This window comes from Sardina pilchardus, chromosome 4, assembly GCF_963854185.1.
Source record: "Sardina pilchardus chromosome 4, fSarPil1.1, whole genome shotgun sequence".
In the NCBI taxonomy this organism is placed as follows: Eukaryota; Metazoa; Chordata; class Actinopteri; order Clupeiformes; family Clupeidae; genus Sardina; species Sardina pilchardus.
The window spans coordinates 20,819,862-20,840,165 of NC_084997.1; the positions used below are offsets into that span (position 1 = coordinate 20,819,862).

Genomic DNA, 20,304 nt, shown 5'->3' on the forward strand with positions numbered 1-20,304 from the left:
AGGTCCTGAGGGTGGTTGTCGGTAGACTCTTTGTCTGTGATTGGTGGATTCATCTTAAAAGGCGGGTCGTAAGCAGAAAAGTGAAAGTGTCAATGTCAAACAAGCTTGTATCAGCTGTTCATACCGATTGCAGCAGCAGCAGCAGCATCCACAGATAAAGTACGCCAGGCAGCGTGGACCAGGTAGTTACTATTTAAACTACTGTATACGCGCATCTTTACAGTGGGTTAGCAGAAGACAGTGACTGGTTGTTCTCAGGTAGGGTATGCTACATATTTTGCTAACTAGCTAGCTAACTGGAATATATGAGAATCCAGTCATTTTGGGAGTAGACTACCTTTGTTTGTACGAAACACATGTTAACGATTGCACGAAATGAAGATGGTAGGAATTCGATGATCTGTTACCGGACTTCCATCAAAACTACAGCATTTTGGAGCCAGCTGCTGAATTAGTTGAACCCTCGAGACTAACTCGGCAGTTAACGTTACCGAGGCCCTATGTTGTTTACCATTTTGGAGGGCAAACTTATTGAACTTGAGAAGGGTTGTCATACATAGCATTCAGACGGAATTGGGTTATTTTTGTAGTATGACGAATTTCGATAGGCCTACTCATCAAATCTCCATCTTATTTTCAGGAAACATGAACTCTGTGCAAGGGAGAAGTGTTCTATCGCTGTGCAGACGCACCACGACGGCTCTACGTTTGCTCGCCAGCCAGCCAGGTCACCCTGGCACTCGCGGGATAGACAATACCGTCCTAGGGACAGTACGGGTCTGCCATTCGGGGGCTAACCGTAATGTTAGCACCAAGAAGCGAGGCTATGATATCACCAGAAATCCACATCTTAACAAGGTAATGTGTCTGTCAACAAAACCGAGGGAATTTTAACTTTGGAGTGCTAGTGCCTTAACGCTAAGAATAAGAGATTCGTGCAGATAAGAGTGTCCAAGGATTTGTCTTATTACCCCTGGCACGGACACTGTTCAATTTAGCTGAGGGAGCAATTATCTAAGTTCAGCCAGGTGAACGGCGCACACCTCTCCTGCATGAAATAGTAATCCCGCTCGCTTGAACTATTATAACATTGAGGGAGGCAAGTCCACAGGTCAGTTGGCATGAAGACCTGTTAGATAGCAGTTCTTTATTGCTAAGGGATAACGAGAGTTCTGATGTATTTTCAGCAAATCTAGTGCTTTCTCTCTGTGCCACCAAGCTCTGATGTAGTCCTTTGGGTGCTTTTAGAAGAAATGTAGGTTGAATGACTTTACTGATTGTGATGACCGGGGAGGAAGACCTATTTCTTTGACTGACATCACTAGAAAATATGCCACCAGTGCTTAAAATGTTTCTAAAAAGGAAAGAATTCTCTGAAGTAGCAAAGATGCATTCTTTATTCCAGTGTTTTTCAACCTTTTTTGAGCCAAGGCACACTTTTTTCATTGAAAAAATCCTGAGGCACACCACCAGCCGAAAATGTTAAATAAAATGAAATTTTATGGAAAATTAAATTAAATAAAAATCTGTTGCCCGCATTAATGATATCAAGTCATTCTTGTCAAAGTGTCTTGAATAGGAATCAAATGAACACAAAGAAAATTATTTCTATTCACTCTTTTTTAGACCACTTAGGTGAAATTGGATAATTTCCCACGGCACACCTAACAATGTGTCACGGCACACTAGTGTGCCACGGCACAGTGGTTGAAAAACACTGCTTTATTCTACACTAGTTGAGCTGATTTTTTTTACCTCTTCAGATTTGCATGCAACTTTATACACTCTGAAAGATTTTGCTCGAGAGCAATTTTAACAGGACGTGATTAAGTATTTTTTTTTTTGTCCTTTTGAGAACTGCTTGTGCTGTTGTTATTAACTGCTGGTCACGAGCAAGAGCTTCACTTCTCCAGGATATCCTCTTTTGACTAGCTGGAGTGACATTTGTTTTCCCAAAATACCAAAGAGTTCCTGAATGTCTTTATTTCTAAAGCAGAAGGAAGACCATACAGTGTCAGAGCGTGAGTGTGTATGTCTGTGTGTATGTAGGAGTGTGTGATTTAGAGGTATACTATAGAAGTGAGCAGGGGAGGATGGCCAGGAAGCCGTTCTATTGGACAGAAATAAATAGCACCGACATGTGGCGTATCCCCCCTCTCTTGTCTGGAAACCTGGCCAAGATCTGAAACACACCCCGGTGCCTTAAATGATGATGGTTTAATATGAACCACATTGTTGGGGGTGCCCAGATGGGTATGCCTTGCCTGATGGCTGCAGGCTGCAGGCTGCATGCTGCAATTTCACTGAAGTGCTTGTTGGATAGTTTTTGCCAAACCCATTAAACCGATTTGAAGCTAGTAATGAAATGCAGTTCAATGAGGGCCTTTAGTTGCTGAATAGGCACCTGTAGAGTTGATTAAATCTAGAGTATTTTGAGGTGTGGTGCCAGGGGTCAGTCATGGAGTCAATTCCCAGGGGTCAGTCAGTGTAGTGATTAAATATCTATCTGTAGTATTAATCTGTTGTGTATTAAATATGTATCTATCATGCAGTGTGACTCTCTGGATGAAAGTGTCTGGACTGATTGAAATTTTGGGACAGTAACAATATCAAAGTTTAAATTAACAATTTTGCCAATAATTATGCTGATTTTGATCCTATGCAACAACAACAAAAAACATTAGTCACTGCCATCTGTAAATATCATATTATTTGCTTATATGACGATAGCAGTCAACAAGGCCAATATCAGCTGATGCCAATGTTAGTGCGATATTTTGGTGCATCCCTAAAATAGACAACTCGCGCTGGTAAATACTGTACAGATGTAGACATTAGACTAACAGACGCTGCTGCTCCTGGGTGTACACAGGGCATGGCGTTCACTCTGGAGGAACGTCTGCAGCTGGGCATCCATGGCCTACTACCCCCCTGCTTCCTAACGCAAGACGTCCAGGTGCTGCGAGTCATGAAGAGCTACGAGACGCGCAGCAACCCCCTCGACAAGTAAGCTGACACCCCCCTCCCACGCATCTGATTGGACACAAGTGTGTCATAGGGGCGCTGGACGCACGTGTTTTTTTTTTTTAGACTGACACCACACACACAAACACAAACACTGTGTGTGTGTGTGTGTGTGTGTGTGTGGGCGGGTTCATGTATGTGGGTGTACAGTATGTATGCAGTCAACTCACACACTGTGTGTGATGGTGAAATGCTTTGCATATGTAAGGTTAGATTTATTGCATGTCTTGTGCTGTGGCGTGTGTGTTGTGTAGCTGGTTGACATCGTCCGTAAAAAAAGGGTTAAGCCTCCATGCACATGCTGGTGCTGTGGACTCTACTGCTGACAGGTTGTTAGTCACTGCTGAAACGGCTTGCTGTGGAATTTCTCATTGGTCCAAGGACAGAGTGGCTATTCAACCAAATGCTGCACTGAAATATTTATTCTCCCTTCTCCCATCCACCATCAACCTTCCCAGGTACATCTTGCTGATGACACTACAGGACCGTAACGAGAAGCTCTTCTACCGGCTGCTGACGTCAGACATCGAGGAGTTCATGCCTATTGTTTACACGCCTACTGTGGGCTTGGCCTGCCAGCAGTACGGCTTGGCCTTCCGGAGACCCAGGTGAGGAGAGGAGAGGAGAGGAGGGGAGAGGTTATCTGTTTATAACACACGGGGTGTGAGCTCCTAATCTCTAAATCACACCCTGTAGCACAATGCTGTATTTAAGCCTCTTACTCTCATACAAATGACCACTCACACACCAACCAAAGACAGAAGCTCTGCATGCACTCATGGTTTTGATGTATAAACTTCCCTTTTCTCTTGAGGAAATCAAGGCTGTGCTCACACCACATGTCTTAATGCTTACTGTTGGTCTGACTGATTTCCTTTTTATTATTTAGATTCACATTTGCTAATGATTTGTTTATCTAAACACAGATCTTTGCCCTCAAAGGACCTGCATGATGTCTGCATATAAGTCTGTGTGTTCAGAAACAATGACATTTTGTGGAAGTACGGCTAAAATATTGCTTGCGTTGTTGATTAAATTGCATGACTTGACTCTCTCCACTGCTGTTTGTTAGTTGCTGTCGAGATGAATGATGTGGGGAGAAGTGTACACTGCCTACTAAGTAGGGATAGAAAAAAAAAAATCCACAAATGAACGAGAAGAAGAAAAAAGAAAAAAGACATATGTCTGGCTGACTCCATCATACAGTTCCCATAGAAGTCACTGTATCTGTGGTTGACCTGTGGGTATCTTGGTGGCTGTAAATTAGATTGTTTCTGACCTAAAGCCACAAATTGACACAAATTGTCCACAGTCTTGATATATGCTCTTGGTAGGCTTGGTCATATTTCACATCACATTTGTATTCATGTACACACTAAAAGACACGTTCTTTGGATATATTTCTACTCATGTCATGTAAGTGTAGCTTTACATATAAAGAGATTGTTACCCCTCAAACTGAGCATCCTGGATTAATCATGAAGACAGATTTTGTGCTAAATGTGTGGCTGTTCCCTTTTTCTCCACTAGAGGTCTCTTTATCACCATTCATGACAAAGGCCATATCGCTACGGTGCTGAACTCCTGGCCGGAGGAGGACATCAAGGTACCTGATCGAGTTTCCTTCATGATGTCCTGCACGTTCAAACCTCTGATATTTTACGACTACACAAATCAAAGTCATACTAATGTGTATAAATATAAACATACTGATAAACAGCACATACACACTAACATACATATTGAACATATGCTTTTGTTTATACTTGTTTCAGTTTCGTAATGATATATGTATTATATCATTTTACTCATACATATTTGTGCATTTTTCCTGTTTACACGCAGGCTATTGTGGTGACAGATGGTGAGCGTATCCTGGGCCTCGGTGACCTGGGCAGCTATGGCATGGGCATCCCCGTGGGCAAGCTAGCCCTGTACACAGCATGTGGAGGAGTGCCACCCCAGCAGTGTCTGCCAGTGCTGCTGGATGTTGGCACCGATAACCAGGTACTGTGGTATGCCAGTGTGATGCAGCCATACCAGGGGCACAGCTCTAGTGGGTTATGTCTGCAGGGCATGGGAAAGGAGAAGTCAAAGTAAACACTACAGGTGCAAGCGCTACGGACATGAAAGTAGAGGGACATTACATACTGTACGTCAGTTTGGTGTGCTGTTTTTAAAGTTGTTGGTCTCTGCTGATTTTCCATTAGTCTCTTCTGGACGACCCTCTGTACATTGGGCTGAAACACAAGAGAATACGTGGGAAAGAGTACGATGATCTCATTGATGAGTTCATGCAGGCTGTAACCGATAAGTAAGTGAATTACTGCTAAATGAGAGCTTCCATTTGTCCCTTTTGATTATGTACCCAACCCCAAACAGACCCGATGTTGACATAAATGGTCTGTTATCTTTGTTGTGTAGGTATGGAATGAACTGCCTAATTCAATTTGAGGACTTTGCCAATGCCAATGCCTTCAGAATTCTCAATAAATACCGCAACCACTACTGCTCCTTCAATGATGATATCCAAGGTAAAGTTTAGTAGACTTCGTCAGACTTCTAGTTCAATATTTCTTCATAAACTCGAGATCACTGGTTTAATTGTATTGTACACACCCACCCCTACCTAATTTTTCTCTCTCTCTCTCTCTCTCTCTGGTGACGTCTTGGTTGTTTAGTGAATCCTTATGCTAACTCTCTCTCATTCTGTTTGGGTTTATATCAGGCACAGCCTCTGTTGCTGTGGCAGGAGTTCTGGCCGCTCTGAAGATCACCAAGAACAAGCTGTCTGACCACAAGTTTGTGTTCCAGGGAGCTGGAGAGGTGGGTAGCAGCCACATCCCTCTCACTTGTTTGAGTGTTACGGTAAACAGCGGCTATTCTCATACCACAGGGAGCCGAATCATGCCCCAATGGCGCCACCACCACCTCCGTATGCAATGTAATAAAAGTGGTCTTATCCTAATGGTTCCATTTCTCTAGGGCTAACTCAATAACGATGCATTACAAAAAGGAAATCAAATCAGACACTGTAATGAGAAATGAAACGAGATTCTGACCTTGTTTTCGAGAGACAAATGGCAATTTACATGCAGACTCTGCCTCTGTCTCCAGGCTGCGTTGGGCATCGCACATCTGCTTATTATGGCCATGGCCAAGGAGGGAGTATCCAAAGCAGACGCCATCAAGAGGATCTGGATGGTTGACTCCAAAGGCCTTATTGTCAAGGTACAGTATGTGAGACTGAAGATATGTGAACCATGTGGTGTGAATGGCCTTATCTGTCAAGACTGGTATTACTGAAAATCCCTTGAAAATCTTGAAAATCAAGATTTTGTGTACATGCTGTTTCTGACCAATGGATAGATGCTTTATTGTTCTCAAAGGAGATGTGGGTGTCTAGAACACATAAACCGCTCACAAAAAGTAAGGAAACTTGACTTTGGCCCATTATATCTCCCCTTTAGTAACACCAACCAGTAAAGTGTTTCATATAATTTTTATCGTTGATTTGTCACCTTTACAATGAGGTATAGCTTGTAAGCATAGGGCAATCATGGAATGAGCAACACAAGCAAACGTGTAAGTAGTGCCAACGAAAAATGTGCCAAAATGGCCTGTTATGCTGTTGGAATTCACCTTTGTTACTTGAAGCATTGACGATTGCACTCTCCCACAGAAATGAGGAAAACAAAACATGTTAGGCATACATTTGTTCATTTTATACTCAGTGTCAGGGTCCTCAGTAGTGTGTAGAGGATCCATATGCAGCCACAACAGCTTGGCACCTTCTTCTCATGCTGGTCACCAACCTGGCTACATTCTCCTGTGGGATGGAATTCCATTCCTCGATAAGGATCTGTTGTCAGCCAACCTGGTTTTGTTGGTGACTCTGGCACGTACAGCACGCCCAAGCTGATCCCACAAGTGTTCACGGCAGGCCATTCGATCCTCTCCACTCCCAAATTCTGGAGGTACTCTGATGATCCCAGCTCTATGGGGGCGAGCGTTGTCATTCTGGAGGATGGCAATTGGTCCCATATTCTGGAGATATGGAATTGCCACTGGCTCCAGAATCTCATCCCGGTATCTAACTGCATGATGATTGCCTTCAATGATAACAAGGTCTGTCTTTCCAGTTAGAGTCACCCCACAGCAGAATGTAAAGCCAGGTTGGTGACCTGCATGAGAAGAAGGTGCCAAGCTGTTGTGGCTGCATATGGATCCTCTACACGCTACTGTGGACCCTGACACTGAGTATAAAATGAACAAATGTATGCCTAACATGTTTTGTTTTCCTCATTTCTGTGGGAGAGTGCAATCGTCAATGCTTGAAGTAACAAAGGTGAATTCCAACAGCATAACAGGCCATTTTGGCACATTTTTCGTTGGCACTACTTACACGTTTGCTTGTGTTGCTCATTCCATGATTGCCCTATGCTTACAAGCTATACCTCATTGTAAAGGTGACAAATCAACGTTAAAAATGATATGAAACACTTTACTGGTTGGTATTACTAAAGGGGAGATATAATGGGCCAAAGTCAAGTTTCCTTACTTTTTGTGAGCAGTTTAGTATGTATGTACTACAGATTTGTTATGCTTGGCTTTGTAACGGCTGTGTAACTGGTATAACCAGTGATATGTACTGCGGTCAGGACTGGCTCAATGGAACACAGACTCTATTCACAAAGTAAAATCAGGTGGTGAAATCAGGCTTTGCAGTCAGTAACCTTCAATGTCTTTTCATCCTTAGGGTCGTGGCAACCTGAACCACGAAAAGGAGGAGTTTGCTCATGAGCACGCTCAGGTGAAGACCCTAGAGGAGGTGGTGGAGACCATCAAGCCCACAGCTATCATCGGTGAGTGGCGGGAAATCACCAGGAAGGGGCTAGACTAGAGAATAGCCGGCTAACAATACAGTACATCCCAGCTTCACCTCACCCCACAGCCCATTCACCTGAATAACTATGTGCATCAGCTGTTCTGAAGAAAGTTCCCTTCCCTTCCCTTAACAAGAGATTTGGCTTCTCACTAACTTAATTTTAAATTACCACCAGACCAAGTTCGATCTTTTGAGATTGAGCATTAGTCTGGGGAGTCTGCGCTGTATTTCTACTGCACAAGAGATCAAGTGATCAATGGACATAGTTCAAGTGACTCTGTACGTTTGGATAGTCCTTCAACCAATCAGACCAACGATCTGTGTGCGCCTGGTGGATAAGCAGTGGAGAGGAAGCAGGAGAGATAAACATGCAGGTTTCCAGCCTGAGCCGCAGGCTGAAATACAATCGCCGGCCGATCGGCCTGGGTTTACCCAGTCTATAGAGGTGCCTCAAGATAAACCTGAAAGACATTGGCGATTTTGTGTCACGTGATGATGAAACAAAAAATTCAACCACTAGTTGCTTCAATAAAACCACGCTCTCATCTTGTTTGGTCTGTCTTTGTGCTCTTCCCTTCAGGCGTGGCGGCCATCGGAGGTGCTTTCACCGAGAAGATCATCAAGAAGATGGCATCCTTCAACGAGAGACCCATCATCTTCGCCCTGAGCAACCCCACCAGCAAAGCAGAGTGCACAGCAGAGCAGTGCTATAAACTCACTGAGGTAAACCGAGGACACATTCTTGAACTTGATCTCCCTTAACAATGGGATTCTCTTCTCGGATTGCCAGATGGGGTGGCCATTAAGTAAGGGATAACGGCCGACGAGGTGACCTGTTTGATGGAAATAATGGCGAGGTGGGGGCTTAGAACTCCGGCGACGTGCACAGCAACTCGGTGACACGCTGCGCACGTCGCCAGAGTTCTAAACCTCCACCTGGCCATTCCATCAAACGGGTCACCGCGTCGGCTGTTATCCCTTACTTACTGATTCGCTAAAGTAATAGATTGATTAATTGATAGATTTGCTGACTATCAAATAATTGTTTGTTGCAGCCCTGCTATCTATTATTTCATTCGGTGAAAAGCTTAGTGTAATATTTAGCTATTTGGCTGTGGCTGCACTAGTCTAGTTTATATTCCTGCTTACAGACAGCGACTCATTTGTCTTAATCATAAGTAATGACTTCAGTTTTCCTTTGCCCATTTATCATCTTGTATTCAACAGGATGTACCCTTGATGCTAAATGTCAATGTTCTCTCTGCTTGACCACCTCTCTGTGTTCAGTTTATCCAATCGTTTGTGAACTGATGTGGTAAATTTGCAACTGAGCGCTCTTGTGTGCTGTCTGGACAGGGCAGGGGCATCTTTGCTAGCGGGAGCCCCTTCAAGAAGGTGACCCTGGCGGACGGGCGCACATTCCACCCCGGCCAGGGCAACAACGCCTACGTCTTCCCCGGAGTTGCCCTGGGTGTCATCGCTTGCGGAGTGCGAACCATCTCCGATGACATCTTCCTTAAAAGTGCCGAGGTATGATGCTTTCTTTTTTTATATATATGTTTTTCATCACTCTCACACACACACACACACACACACACACACACACACACACACACACACACACACACACACACACACACACACACACACACACACACACACACACACACACAGGGGAGCAATGCCTGCAATCATTGCTACCTTCATTTTGCTTAACTGATCTGATCTTTCTAGTCTCCTGGCTCAAAATGAGTAAAACCACCACTCCACCCCTCCCTCATTTCCACCTGCTGTAGAGCAGCATGTTGAGTAACTCCTCCCCTCTCCTCCAGGCCATCGCAGAAATGGTGACGGAGGAGCACCTGGCGGAGGGCAGACTCTACCCCCCTCTCAGCACCATCAGGGAGGTGTCCTTCAAGATCGCCGTCAAGGTCAGAACCTCCACCATCTTGAAAATGCCCTGTTATCCCCACCCAAGCACTGTTTCCATATTAGCGCTGCTAAATTCTGAGCGTCTCATTTACCGCCCACACACACATGCTGAAATATCACTGTAAATACAATTACTGCATTTTACTAGTACTATAAACTACAACATCCCCACAGTGTAATATCACAGGCTGCCCACACTCACTTATAAATCCTCAATGTCATCCACTGAATATGGTACTTTATATTGTGCGATGCACCTTAAAATGCCTGAATAACTTACTGTAAAATACTGTACTCAACTGTCTCCTACACACCTATTTTGCCCTCGGCAAAGGTAAGAGTGATGCCATTGCACGAGGACTTTCAAATTGAGCTCGGCTATATTCAGACATGGGTCTATTTTGTAAAGTGGGTTAAGAGGTTTGTGTGGTTAATGTAGCTATTTATGGCTATTGGATCATGCTCATGCTATGCTAGATAGCAACATGGGTGACGCACACAATCCCTCCCCTCATAATGCTGTTAGCTTACAGTCCCTCTTTACTACAATACATCCACACATACAAATGTAGTGTCTGTGCTCTGAGCTGGAGCAGCTACATGAAGAGGAGACAACATCTAGTCATGACTCATGAAATAAATCAATTACAGAGAAAACAAAAGAAACAAGACTGGCCATTGTCAGAGCGCCACAGTCTTCCTCAAAGCGCATTGTGTCTCAGCCCCTGTTTACTTGACGGCGTGTTCCTCTTCCAGCTCGTGGACTATGCCTACAGGAATAACGTGGCGTCCTTGTACCCGGAGCCCAAGGACAAGGAGGCTTTCATTCTGTCCCACGTCTACAACGCCGACTACGACTCCTTCACCCTGGACAACTACGAGTGGCCGGCAGCCGCCCAGAAGCTCCAGGATGTGTAGGCCGCTGCCAGTGCCAGAACTGATGCCACAGTCGCACACTTTCTCTCTCTCTCTCTCTCTCTCTCTCTCTCTCTCTCTCTCTCTCTCTCTCTCTCTCTCTCTCTCTCTCTCTCTCTCTCTCTCTCTCTCTCTCTCTCTCTCTCTCTCTCTCTCTCTCTCTCTCTCTCTCTCTCTCTCTCTCTCTCTCTCTCTCTCTCTCTCTCTCTCTCCTTCTCTCCCTCTCCTCTGATAGACAGAGGAGACGAAAAGAGGCTGAAAGCAGTAAATGGGTGAGGAGAGCTAGTTGCTATTCACTGTTTTCACTGCTATTTCAGTTTTCTTCTTTAACTCCCATGCTGTCGGGCGGAGTACGTGACAGGGAAGAGAGGGTGGAGGGAGGAATCCTCTTCCTATATTTCCCTCTGAATTTTACTTTGTCATCCCCTCTCTATCCCTCTATCTATCTCTCTCTATCCCGCTCTCTTTCCCCCTCTCTTATTCTCCCTCTTCCGCTCTGTCAAAGACAAAGACATATCAATATGACGCCTCTTTTTTGCCATTACTCATCCAGCCAACATAGCCAATCACCATCCAACACTTTCCTGCAGTGTAGCGTTTTGTAATACTAATGTACTTTTCCTTTTTGTATCCAGCCCATGCGTCAAGTCAAGTGCACTTGTCTGTGCCCTGTGTGGCCTTTACCAAAATGAAATGAACTGGCACCTGTTTGTGTCCTCGCTTGTCTCCCTTAGATACCGCACACATGTACACACTCCCTGCTGACTGATAGAACCAGTTCAGTTCAGCGCAGAGCTCGATCCACGGCCAAACTAGTCATGTGTTTCACGTTCTCTGTGGACTTAACCGTGGCTCTTATAGATTATTTCATCGCCATTGTGGAAGTTAAACCATGGCTTTTATAAAGTACCACACAAAATGGCTACTAAATCAATTTTATAAGAGGGTATTTAGCTCTGTGTTCTAAAGTATGCCATCTAAAAGATCACTTTGTGATTTAGTTACCGTTGCTGTTATTAGCCGATCATTGAAAGCACATCGAAAGTGTCCGCGATTTCATCAGACTTGACTCTACCAACTCGCCTGAGCAGTGGAGAGGGTTTAGATAAGAGGTTATTTTTGTATAAAGTCTGCCAGCACAAACTGACAGGGTGCCTGTGACTGTCTGAATGTTTGAATACTAAGAGATTACTGCATTATGGTGGTAGACGTAATTATTTTTTGTGCCGCCGTTCTTTCGTCCATTCTTTGAGTATGGTCCTGTTTTCTATGATGGTTTTAGTTGAGTAGCATTTTATTAGGCCAAAGTTTCAGAGGAAAGGGAAAAAAATGGGCCAATGAATAGCCCCACAGTTGTGTGTGAGCGTGAGTGAGTGTCTCTGCGTGTTTCCTTCTATTTCCATGATGCACAAGCTTGAATCTGCTCGTGTCTTGCTACAATAGCCCTGTTTCTGCTCTGACTTTTATGAACATGCTTTACAAGTGATGCACTACAACGGAATTGTATTCCATGAAGGGTTTTTTTTTTTTTTTTTTTTTGAAGGGAATATACAAAAATAAATAAACATATGCTTTTGCAATTGATCTGTGTCTTTACTGAAAGAGGTTGCATTTTGAATAATGCAAATCTAGATGTTCAGAAAGAAAAAAAAAGAAAGAAAGAAAGAAAAGAAAAGAATTTGGCTGCCATGACCTACACCATCAGCCGAGAGCCAGCGATGTAGCGGGATTCCTTCCACAGGTTAGTTCCTCCACAGAAACAGAGTCTTCTCTGGCACTGCTCACAGCGCTGGTGCTCTAAACACTGGTCCAACACCAGACGGCCACCAGATCTACAAACACAGCACAGACGTCAGAAAGCAAGACTCCAGTGTGCAGTCTGAGACATGCTGGGATGTGCAAGTTTGTTCCGGAACAATAAGGTTACACAAACTCTAAGAACCACTGAGCCAGAGTACTTGGAGCATTTTGATTTAGATCCAAGAAGAACTGGGGAAGAGGAGAGTGCAATGTGTGTCTTGAAATGATTATTTATGTAGAGTTCATTGAACCTCTGCAGTTCTTTGTACATTTTATCACATACTATTTCAAAAGAATCACTATCCAGCATTATTGCAAATCACCCCAATAAACACATGTCTCCTAGGTATGGATTAGTCTTGGTCTTTGGTTTTAATCTTTGACTTAAACTTTGTTTTCAGTGGAAAGTATTTTTTATAGTCTAGGACTAGCTTTGGCTTTTTTTCCCAGTGGCATGTTTACGATGTGAGTAGATATATAGCACGGTGCAGAAGAAGGCCTACTTCACTAGATATATATAGCATGGTGCAGAAGAAGTACTACTTCACTAGATATATATAGCATGGTGCAGAAGAAGTCCTACTTCACTAGATATATATAGCATGGTGCAGAAGAAGGCCTACTTCACTAGATATATATACTGTAGCACGGTGCAGAAGAAGTCCTACTTCACTAGATATATATAGCATGGTGCAGAAGAAGGCCTACTTCACTAGATATATATAGCATGGTGCAGAAGAAGGCCTACTTCACTAGATATAGCATGGTGCAGAAGAAGGCCTACTTCACTAGATATATATAGCATGGTGCAGAAGTCCTACTTCACTAGATATATATAGCATGGTGCAGAAGAAGGCCTACTTCACTAGATATATATAGCATGGTGCAGAAGAAGGCCTACTTCACTAGATATATATAGCATGGTGCAGAAGAAGGCCTACACTTCACTAGATATATATAGCATGGTGCAGAAGAAGGCCTACTTCACTAGATATATATAGCATGGTGCAGAGCAAGGCCTACTTCATGAAGCTCCTCTCCTCCTGCTCTCGAAGCCTCTTGGCCTCGACGGTTCGAGCCCAGAGGTCCTCCAGTGCCCCTCTCATCGTGCGCAGCTTGAGAAGACGAGTCACATGATCAGCTCTCATCCTAGCGGGAGAAACATCACATGCCACGCATCACCCCACTGAACCACAACCACAGGACAACCACACCCATACTCCCCTGTGGAAGACTGCTATGTCTTCCACAGGGTAGTATTATTATATTCCCTGGTTAGAAGCTGTCATGCAACCCTTTTAATTGGTTGAAAACATTGGTTGGTTGTAAAACAACGTTGGTTGTAACCAATTCAGTTGCTTTTTGAACATTTTATTAAATGTTGTCACCATTCTTGTTCGACCTGTTTCTCTGAAAGAACAGTGGACTGTGTGGCCAGATTTCCATCAGCTGTGAAACACCCACGTTGTGTCCCTCACCCAGCCTACATCTCTCTCTTCACCTCTCTAATCCCACCCACCCGCCAACCGCTTTTCCACTTCCTCCTCCTCTCATCCTGGCCTGAACTCACTCCTGCCGCGTCCTGTTCAGCATGTCGACCTCCCTCTTCTGCTCCAGGATGCGGCTGAAGTGCGCGTCCCGGCGCCTGAGGGTGGCAGCGTTGATCTGGTGCTGCCGCAGCTCTCGTGCCCTCCGCCTCCGCTCCGCCAGAGCGCTGGGCACCTCATCGTACCGGCCGAAAACCGGACTCTCCGCACACGACTGGTGGAATGTTAGGGGTGTTACTGTTGCGGCAATATTGTTACGTAATACGCCTCTTTACAAGGTTGCGGTGTCTCCCATGGGAGAAAACTGTCTTGGATTAAAGGAACTGCTGCATAAATACATCATATAGCAAGACATAATTAGGAACACATTTGGAAACATCCCTTTAACATACATTACATAAACGCCTCTGCTACAGTACATACATAAGTGTTAACTTAAAGCAACACTAAAGAGTTTTTCGTACCGTAACATAATGTTTTCAAAATCATTTCAGTGGTTCATCAACTAGTAACAGGGTGAATGGCACTTCTGCATTCACTTTGCGGCCCTCTATAGGCTACAACCGCACTATGTAGGCCTAACTTTACCCGATCGGGTAGCGTACCTGTGGTTCGATGAAATGAGACCTAAGAAACCACAAATTTGACTTGCTTTGATGTCACAATACATCATACTTTCATATAATCATGCAACATGTTCCACCTTGTCTGTGGACATCGTTATTTGGTGGATAAACAAATAGCGTGCATGCAACAGAGGAAAAGTGCTTTAGTGTTGTTTCAAGTCGACTGACTTTAGATCCCGACATGACCTTACATCTGCTACAGTCGGATACAAATCAGAGCCCAATTCACCCCAGAGATTGAAGATACCAGTGCATTTTGACCCTCTCTGTGACCTAATGACCTTTTGGTCTTATATCTCATTATTACCTGCTGAGGTTGCCATGTCAGGTGTTACTTTCTGCTGTTACTGTATGAGCAGTTAGCAGTGTTTCAGTATCATGCAGTTGAAAAGTAACAAAATGTAGTCTGACAGATTCAACAAAGCAGATATCACCCATGTGTTTGTTCTACAACAGTCTGTTCAACGTGTTTAAATTCCTGTGGACGCTTGGCATATGGTGTGTGAATCCAAAGCAAGGTACAGTAAGCTCTATAAATTCACATTTGTGCATGTGCTCTGTGTAATTTAATCTTGTGATCTGAAGGCTGTTGAGGGTGATAGTGTCTGACCTATTTTATACAGTCTGAATAGGCTACCATCTGAAATGTCTGACGTTTAAAGTTATGTGTGCGCTTATAGCTATGTGTATATAGTTACACATACTATACACGTATAGTCTCTCACTCACTCTCTCTCTCTCTCTCTCTCACACACACACACACATAGGGAATGTGAGTGTGAAACGGAGCAACACAACCACTTCCTCTGAAGAGTAAACCAGATGTCGTCTTGGTTTGATGTTGTATGCCTATAAACATAACACGTAAATACACTATCTCTGTCTCTTGTCTTGTCTCACACACATAGCCATAATCACATATCACCCCCCCCCCCCCACCCACACACACACACACACACACACACACACACACACACACACACACACAAACACACACACCTCAAAAAAAGTCTGTAATAAAATCTAGTTCATTCGTATTTTGAGCATATACAAAAACGTTTTCACACTTGCAAAATAGCTGTGTGGCAGGACCTAATTTGTTTCAATAGAAAACCAAACACAGAGACACACAAATAAACACATGCTTGCATGTACAGACACACACAAAACAAACACATGCATGAACGCAGTCAACGCACCCACCCACACACGCACGCACACACAGACACACACACCCGTGTAACATACCCGTGTTGTGCAGCCAAGGCCTGTACAGCTTCCGTTGCATTGGGTGTCCAGGGCCCTCTTATAGCACCTGACAACACTGGCCTTCCTCTGCAGCTGCTGATGCCTCTGCTCTAAGATCCTGCCAAACAACACAGCACCTCATTCTGACTTGTGTGTGTGTGTGTGTGTGTGTGTGTGTGTGTGTGTGTGTGTGTGCGTGCGCGTGCGTGCGTGTGTGTGTGTGTGTGTGGTGTGAGAGATATGTGAGTAGTATGTGTAATCATATACACATAGCTATAAGTGCACCCTTATAGCCTCTATAAGGTTAGTGTCTGTATGGCTAAGATCATATTTAGGTATTAATGTACATGTTAGTACTGAGTCTGTGTATGAACCCCTCATAAACACGATGGTCAACTATGTATGAGGCTGTCTCAGAGGCTTAGTTCAGTCAGAATATTCACATATTTCTGAGTCATGTGCTTAAGAGGGCCTCTTCAGAAAGTGGGAAGTCTAGCCAAGAATCCAGTGAGAACATTTTGCTCTTGCTGAAAATATATTTAAATATATAAACATAGGCTTGTTTGTTTTGGCCTTTGGCTTTTAGTCACATGCAGACATGCACACGCACACAGGCATGCAAAAACACACACACACACACACACACACACACACACACACACACAATCTTTCTTTTTTTCTCTCTCCTATTTCTTAGACCCTATGATCTTTTCCTTATTCTCTCTCTCTTTCTTTCTCTCTTTCTTGTTCTTTCTCTCCCACTGCCCCCTCTCTCACTCACTCGTCAGCCAGTTCCATCTGACCCATCCGGTCCATGAGGTCCTGTGTCTGTTGGTCCAGAGCCTTCTGCTGCCCGTGATCCTCAACTTGGTCCAGCAGCTCCCGCAGGTACGGGCCGTTTCTGAGCAGCGGAGGAGGGGTCCCAGGACGCACTCGGAAGATGTACGACCCCTAGAGACGTGGAGATACCATCACACAACCTTTAGAAAACACTGACATGGATTTCAGTGTTTTCATAGATTACATTTTGCAGGCGGTATACTTATAGAAATGTGCTACATAAATAAAAGATTTACATATTAGACTTACTTACTTTACTTACTGTAATATCACAGCGGTAAAATGAAGTGATAGAAGTATAATGTGTGTTGTGTCATAACAGATCTTCATAATGTGCCTGCACACTCATCACCTCACAGCCCAATCAATTCATTTATCTTCTACATATTTGCCGGAAAGTAGACCGAGATAAAGTGCTTAACGCGCCATTCAACGCTGTGAAAAGTGGAATAAAAATGATTTGTAAGCACAAAAAAAATAGCCATTGTGCGCACAACGCACTTAACTTTGGCTACCGTGTCTACCGTGTCCACACTAAAATTGCACAAACTGCTCTTCTCCGAGCAATGAGCGATGCAAGAGAAGCAGATTCTCCTGACAAAGAGAGGAAATTATCACAGATCCTGTCAGTGTGAGATCGTATCAGTTGCTCAACAGCAGAGCTCAGCGTGTGGAGTGAGTGAGAGAGAGAGAGAGAGAGAGAGAGAGAGAGAGAGAGAGAGAGAGAGAGAGAGAGAGAGAGAGAGAGAGAGAATACCTGAGTGATAAAGTGAGTATGGACGAGTAAGGTGCTCTGCAGGCAGGAGCCATCATGAGAGCACTTTCACTTACCACACACATTACCGACATTTTTAGCTGACAAGTATTCGATAAACAACGGATTGTATTGAGCGGGGCCCTCAAAAATAGAACTGAGTCATAATCTTCAGGGTGACAGCGGCGGCAAAGTGTGATGCAGGTGTATTGGGACTGTAGTGAAAACAATGAATCAACACCCTGGTAAAGAAGGCCAACCAGCGTCTTTTCTTAGACGGCTGAGGGACTTCAAGCTCTCCTTCAGGGTGCTCAGGAACCTTTACGCTCACACTGTAGAGAGCATCCTGAGTGGGAACTTCAGGTCTCTTCAGACCAACTGACTCTAAGGAGGGTGGTCTGCTCAGCTGAGTGGACCACCAAGACCATCTTTCCCCATCTGTAGGACATCTACATCAATCGCTGCAGATTAAGTTCCAGGAGGACAACCAAGGACCCCACGGAGCTTAGCAACAAACTGCTTTCCCTGCTGCCCTCAGGGAAACTACAACCTACTCAGGGCCAACACAGAAAGACTGAGGAGGAGATTCTTTCCTTGGGCCATAAGACTACTCCACGTCACTTGCCCTTTTGCTTTGGGTGGGTGTCACTTACACCATTTCAACAAGAAAAACAAAAACAATGCTTGAGCGTTCTATTTTGAGCGTTCTATTTTATTCCCACACTACTTCCACTGCATTAAGATAACATCTTGGAATGTTGGAACGGAAACCTTATGGGAACAACTATAAGGCAGGGATCACATTAGCCCGTAGCAGGCAGCAGAGGCAAGCGTAACGCAACGCTCAGACCATAATTATAATAATCCAAAACATTCTATCTCGTTTCTAAGTTGCACTAGAGGTCAACGTTGTAAAAAATTGTCTAGTTACTTTAGAAAACGTCTCTGACGTTGTTACATTCTTAGACGAATCTGATTGGTCAAAACACCTGAACATTCTAAAACTGACATTGATGAGCCGAGCATTGCGCTTGAAAGTTGAACCAAGTTCAACGCCCAGCTTGTTTAACGCCAAGCTTGTTCAATGCCCAGCTTGTTCAACGCCAATTAGCGTGTTCAATGCTTACACCAGCGTTGTCACCGATCCCCTGCCGAACAATAAGAAACCTGCCACTTGCCGCTGGCTAGTGTAATCCCGGCCTAATACTGATGATGAAGCTCTCTTGAAAGGTCTATATCTGGGCATTAAGTGGGTGAAGTTAGTGGGTGAGTAAGTTAGTGTGTGATTAAGTTAGCGTATGAGTGAATGAGTGAATGAGGGAGTGAGTGAATGAGCCTAATAGTCTGGCCCACTCTCTCTGTTGACTGTGCTTACTTTGTGCTCAGCATGATGACTGGAGCCTATACAGTATACTCACATAATACTTTGTGCTCAGCATGATGACTGGAGCCTATACAGTATACTCACAAAATACTTGCTACGCTGCTGAGCCTCTCTCTCCCTGGCCTTCGCCATCTCAATGTTACATTCAGCATCTCGCTCGTTCCTCCTCTTCATCTGCTCCTTGTGAGCCTGCCGGAGGGATACAATCAAGAGGAGATATGCCGAGAATAAGTATACAGTCACTCAATGTTTTATTCATGATGAATACTATATCTCAGTGACTCTTTCACTGTAAGCCTGTCCTGCTCTAACCCAACCATAGTAATGAACAATGCATCATTACAAGAAATTACACAGGAAGTCAACTGTCATCGCAAATTACAATGACTTCTTTGTGTCATGATATCTTTGTGTGAAACCATTTCACATTGGTAATGGATGAGACGCATAATGGAACAATGCTAACAAAATCTGAGCCTGAGCCTCTCTCACCAGCAGCATTAGGAGATACATAATTTGTCAGAAGATAATTGATTAATGCGTTGCGGCAGAATTCCAGGAATTCCAAGAGTGGAACGTTACTTTGCCTCTCATAGGCTTAGCCTGGATGAACCCACATGAACCTGCTAGCAGATTTGAATCAGTCTAGACAGGATCACACTGACACCCATTTCTAAATCACCAAAAGTCCAGGAAACAGAAGTTCGTACTAAAACTGCTTTCAAAACCTTCGTTTACACAAAATATGTGTTTGCTGCACTTTTGAAATGGTTTGGTTAAGAGTATAATTTAATTTCACTGCTGTTTGCTGCACTTTTGAAATGGTTTGGTTAAGAGTATAATTTAATTTCACTGCTGGTTAAGTCCCTGGAAGTCGTAAAACGACAGGTTCAGAAACCAGCCTCAGTGGGATCTTTTCCAGACGGACAAATGTACATTTGATAACAGGTTAATGTACCCAAGCACCTGTTGTGCCTGTCAGTCGTGATTTAGGAATGAAGAAATTCTACTCTCAGGTCTTGCCAGGGTGTGTCAAGCCCTTTGCCAAGCCCTTTGTCTTTTTGGGGGGAATTTCTAACAAACCAAACTGACCTGCCCTCTTTGAGTCTTGATCGCAGACTATAGACCATTGACCATAAATACAGACTTGACTGGCTGACTGTGAGCTGACTAGCCAAACTGACCAACCCTCCATGACTCTGATTGGTTGTCTATGAGCTGACTAGCCAAACTGACCAGCCCTCCATGACTCTGATTGGTTGTCTATGAGCTGACTAGCCTACTGTCCCTCCATGACTCTGATTGGTTGTCTATGAGCTGACTAGCCTACTGACCTGCTCTCTCTG

General features: G+C 44.1%; 2 protein-coding genes across 3 annotated transcripts in view; one reads left to right on the forward strand and one right to left on the reverse strand.

The window, feature by feature from the left end:
• The first annotated feature begins 57 nt into the window (after positions 1 to 57).
• On the forward strand, positions 58 to 12,339 carry me3 (malic enzyme 3, NADP(+)-dependent, mitochondrial). Of its 2 annotated transcripts, none has more exons than XM_062534558.1 (15): positions 58 to 182; positions 641 to 858; positions 2,873 to 3,006; positions 3,483 to 3,632; positions 4,555 to 4,630; positions 4,870 to 5,031; positions 5,235 to 5,338; positions 5,449 to 5,558; positions 5,753 to 5,850; positions 6,142 to 6,255; positions 7,784 to 7,889; positions 8,493 to 8,635; positions 9,269 to 9,442; positions 9,745 to 9,843; positions 10,601 to 12,339. In XM_062534558.1, the coding sequence occupies exons 2-15, from the start codon at positions 646 to 648 to the stop codon at positions 10,760 to 10,762; spliced, it is 1,845 nt and encodes a 614-aa protein (XP_062390542.1). In that variant the 5' UTR covers positions 58 to 182; positions 641 to 645; the 3' UTR covers positions 10,763 to 12,339. The 2 variants fall into 2 exon arrangements, with proteins under 2 accessions (XP_062390542.1, XP_062390544.1); XM_062534560.1 differs by having other exon boundaries at positions 129 to 258.
• LOC134078542 (coiled-coil domain-containing protein 81-like) overlaps positions 4,955 to 20,304 on the reverse strand; it is an 18,991-nt gene continuing 3,641 nt past the window's right edge. The window contains exons 8-16 of the mRNA XM_062534551.1: positions 20,293 to 20,304; positions 19,043 to 19,147; positions 16,762 to 16,931; positions 15,981 to 16,098; positions 14,130 to 14,320; positions 13,583 to 13,708; positions 12,457 to 12,591; positions 5,176 to 5,264; positions 4,955 to 5,091 (exon numbers count right to left, since the gene is read on the reverse strand). The exon at positions 20,293 to 20,304 is cut by the window's right edge and continues 138 nt beyond it. Coding sequence (XP_062390535.1) covers positions 5,231 to 5,264; positions 12,457 to 12,591; positions 13,583 to 13,708; positions 14,130 to 14,320; positions 15,981 to 16,098; positions 16,762 to 16,931; positions 19,043 to 19,147; positions 20,293 to 20,304 — 891 coding nt within the window. The 3' untranslated portion in view covers positions 4,955 to 5,091; positions 5,176 to 5,230. The remainder of the gene's footprint in view (positions 5,092 to 5,175; positions 5,265 to 12,456; positions 12,592 to 13,582; positions 13,709 to 14,129; positions 14,321 to 15,980; positions 16,099 to 16,761; positions 16,932 to 19,042; positions 19,148 to 20,292) is intronic.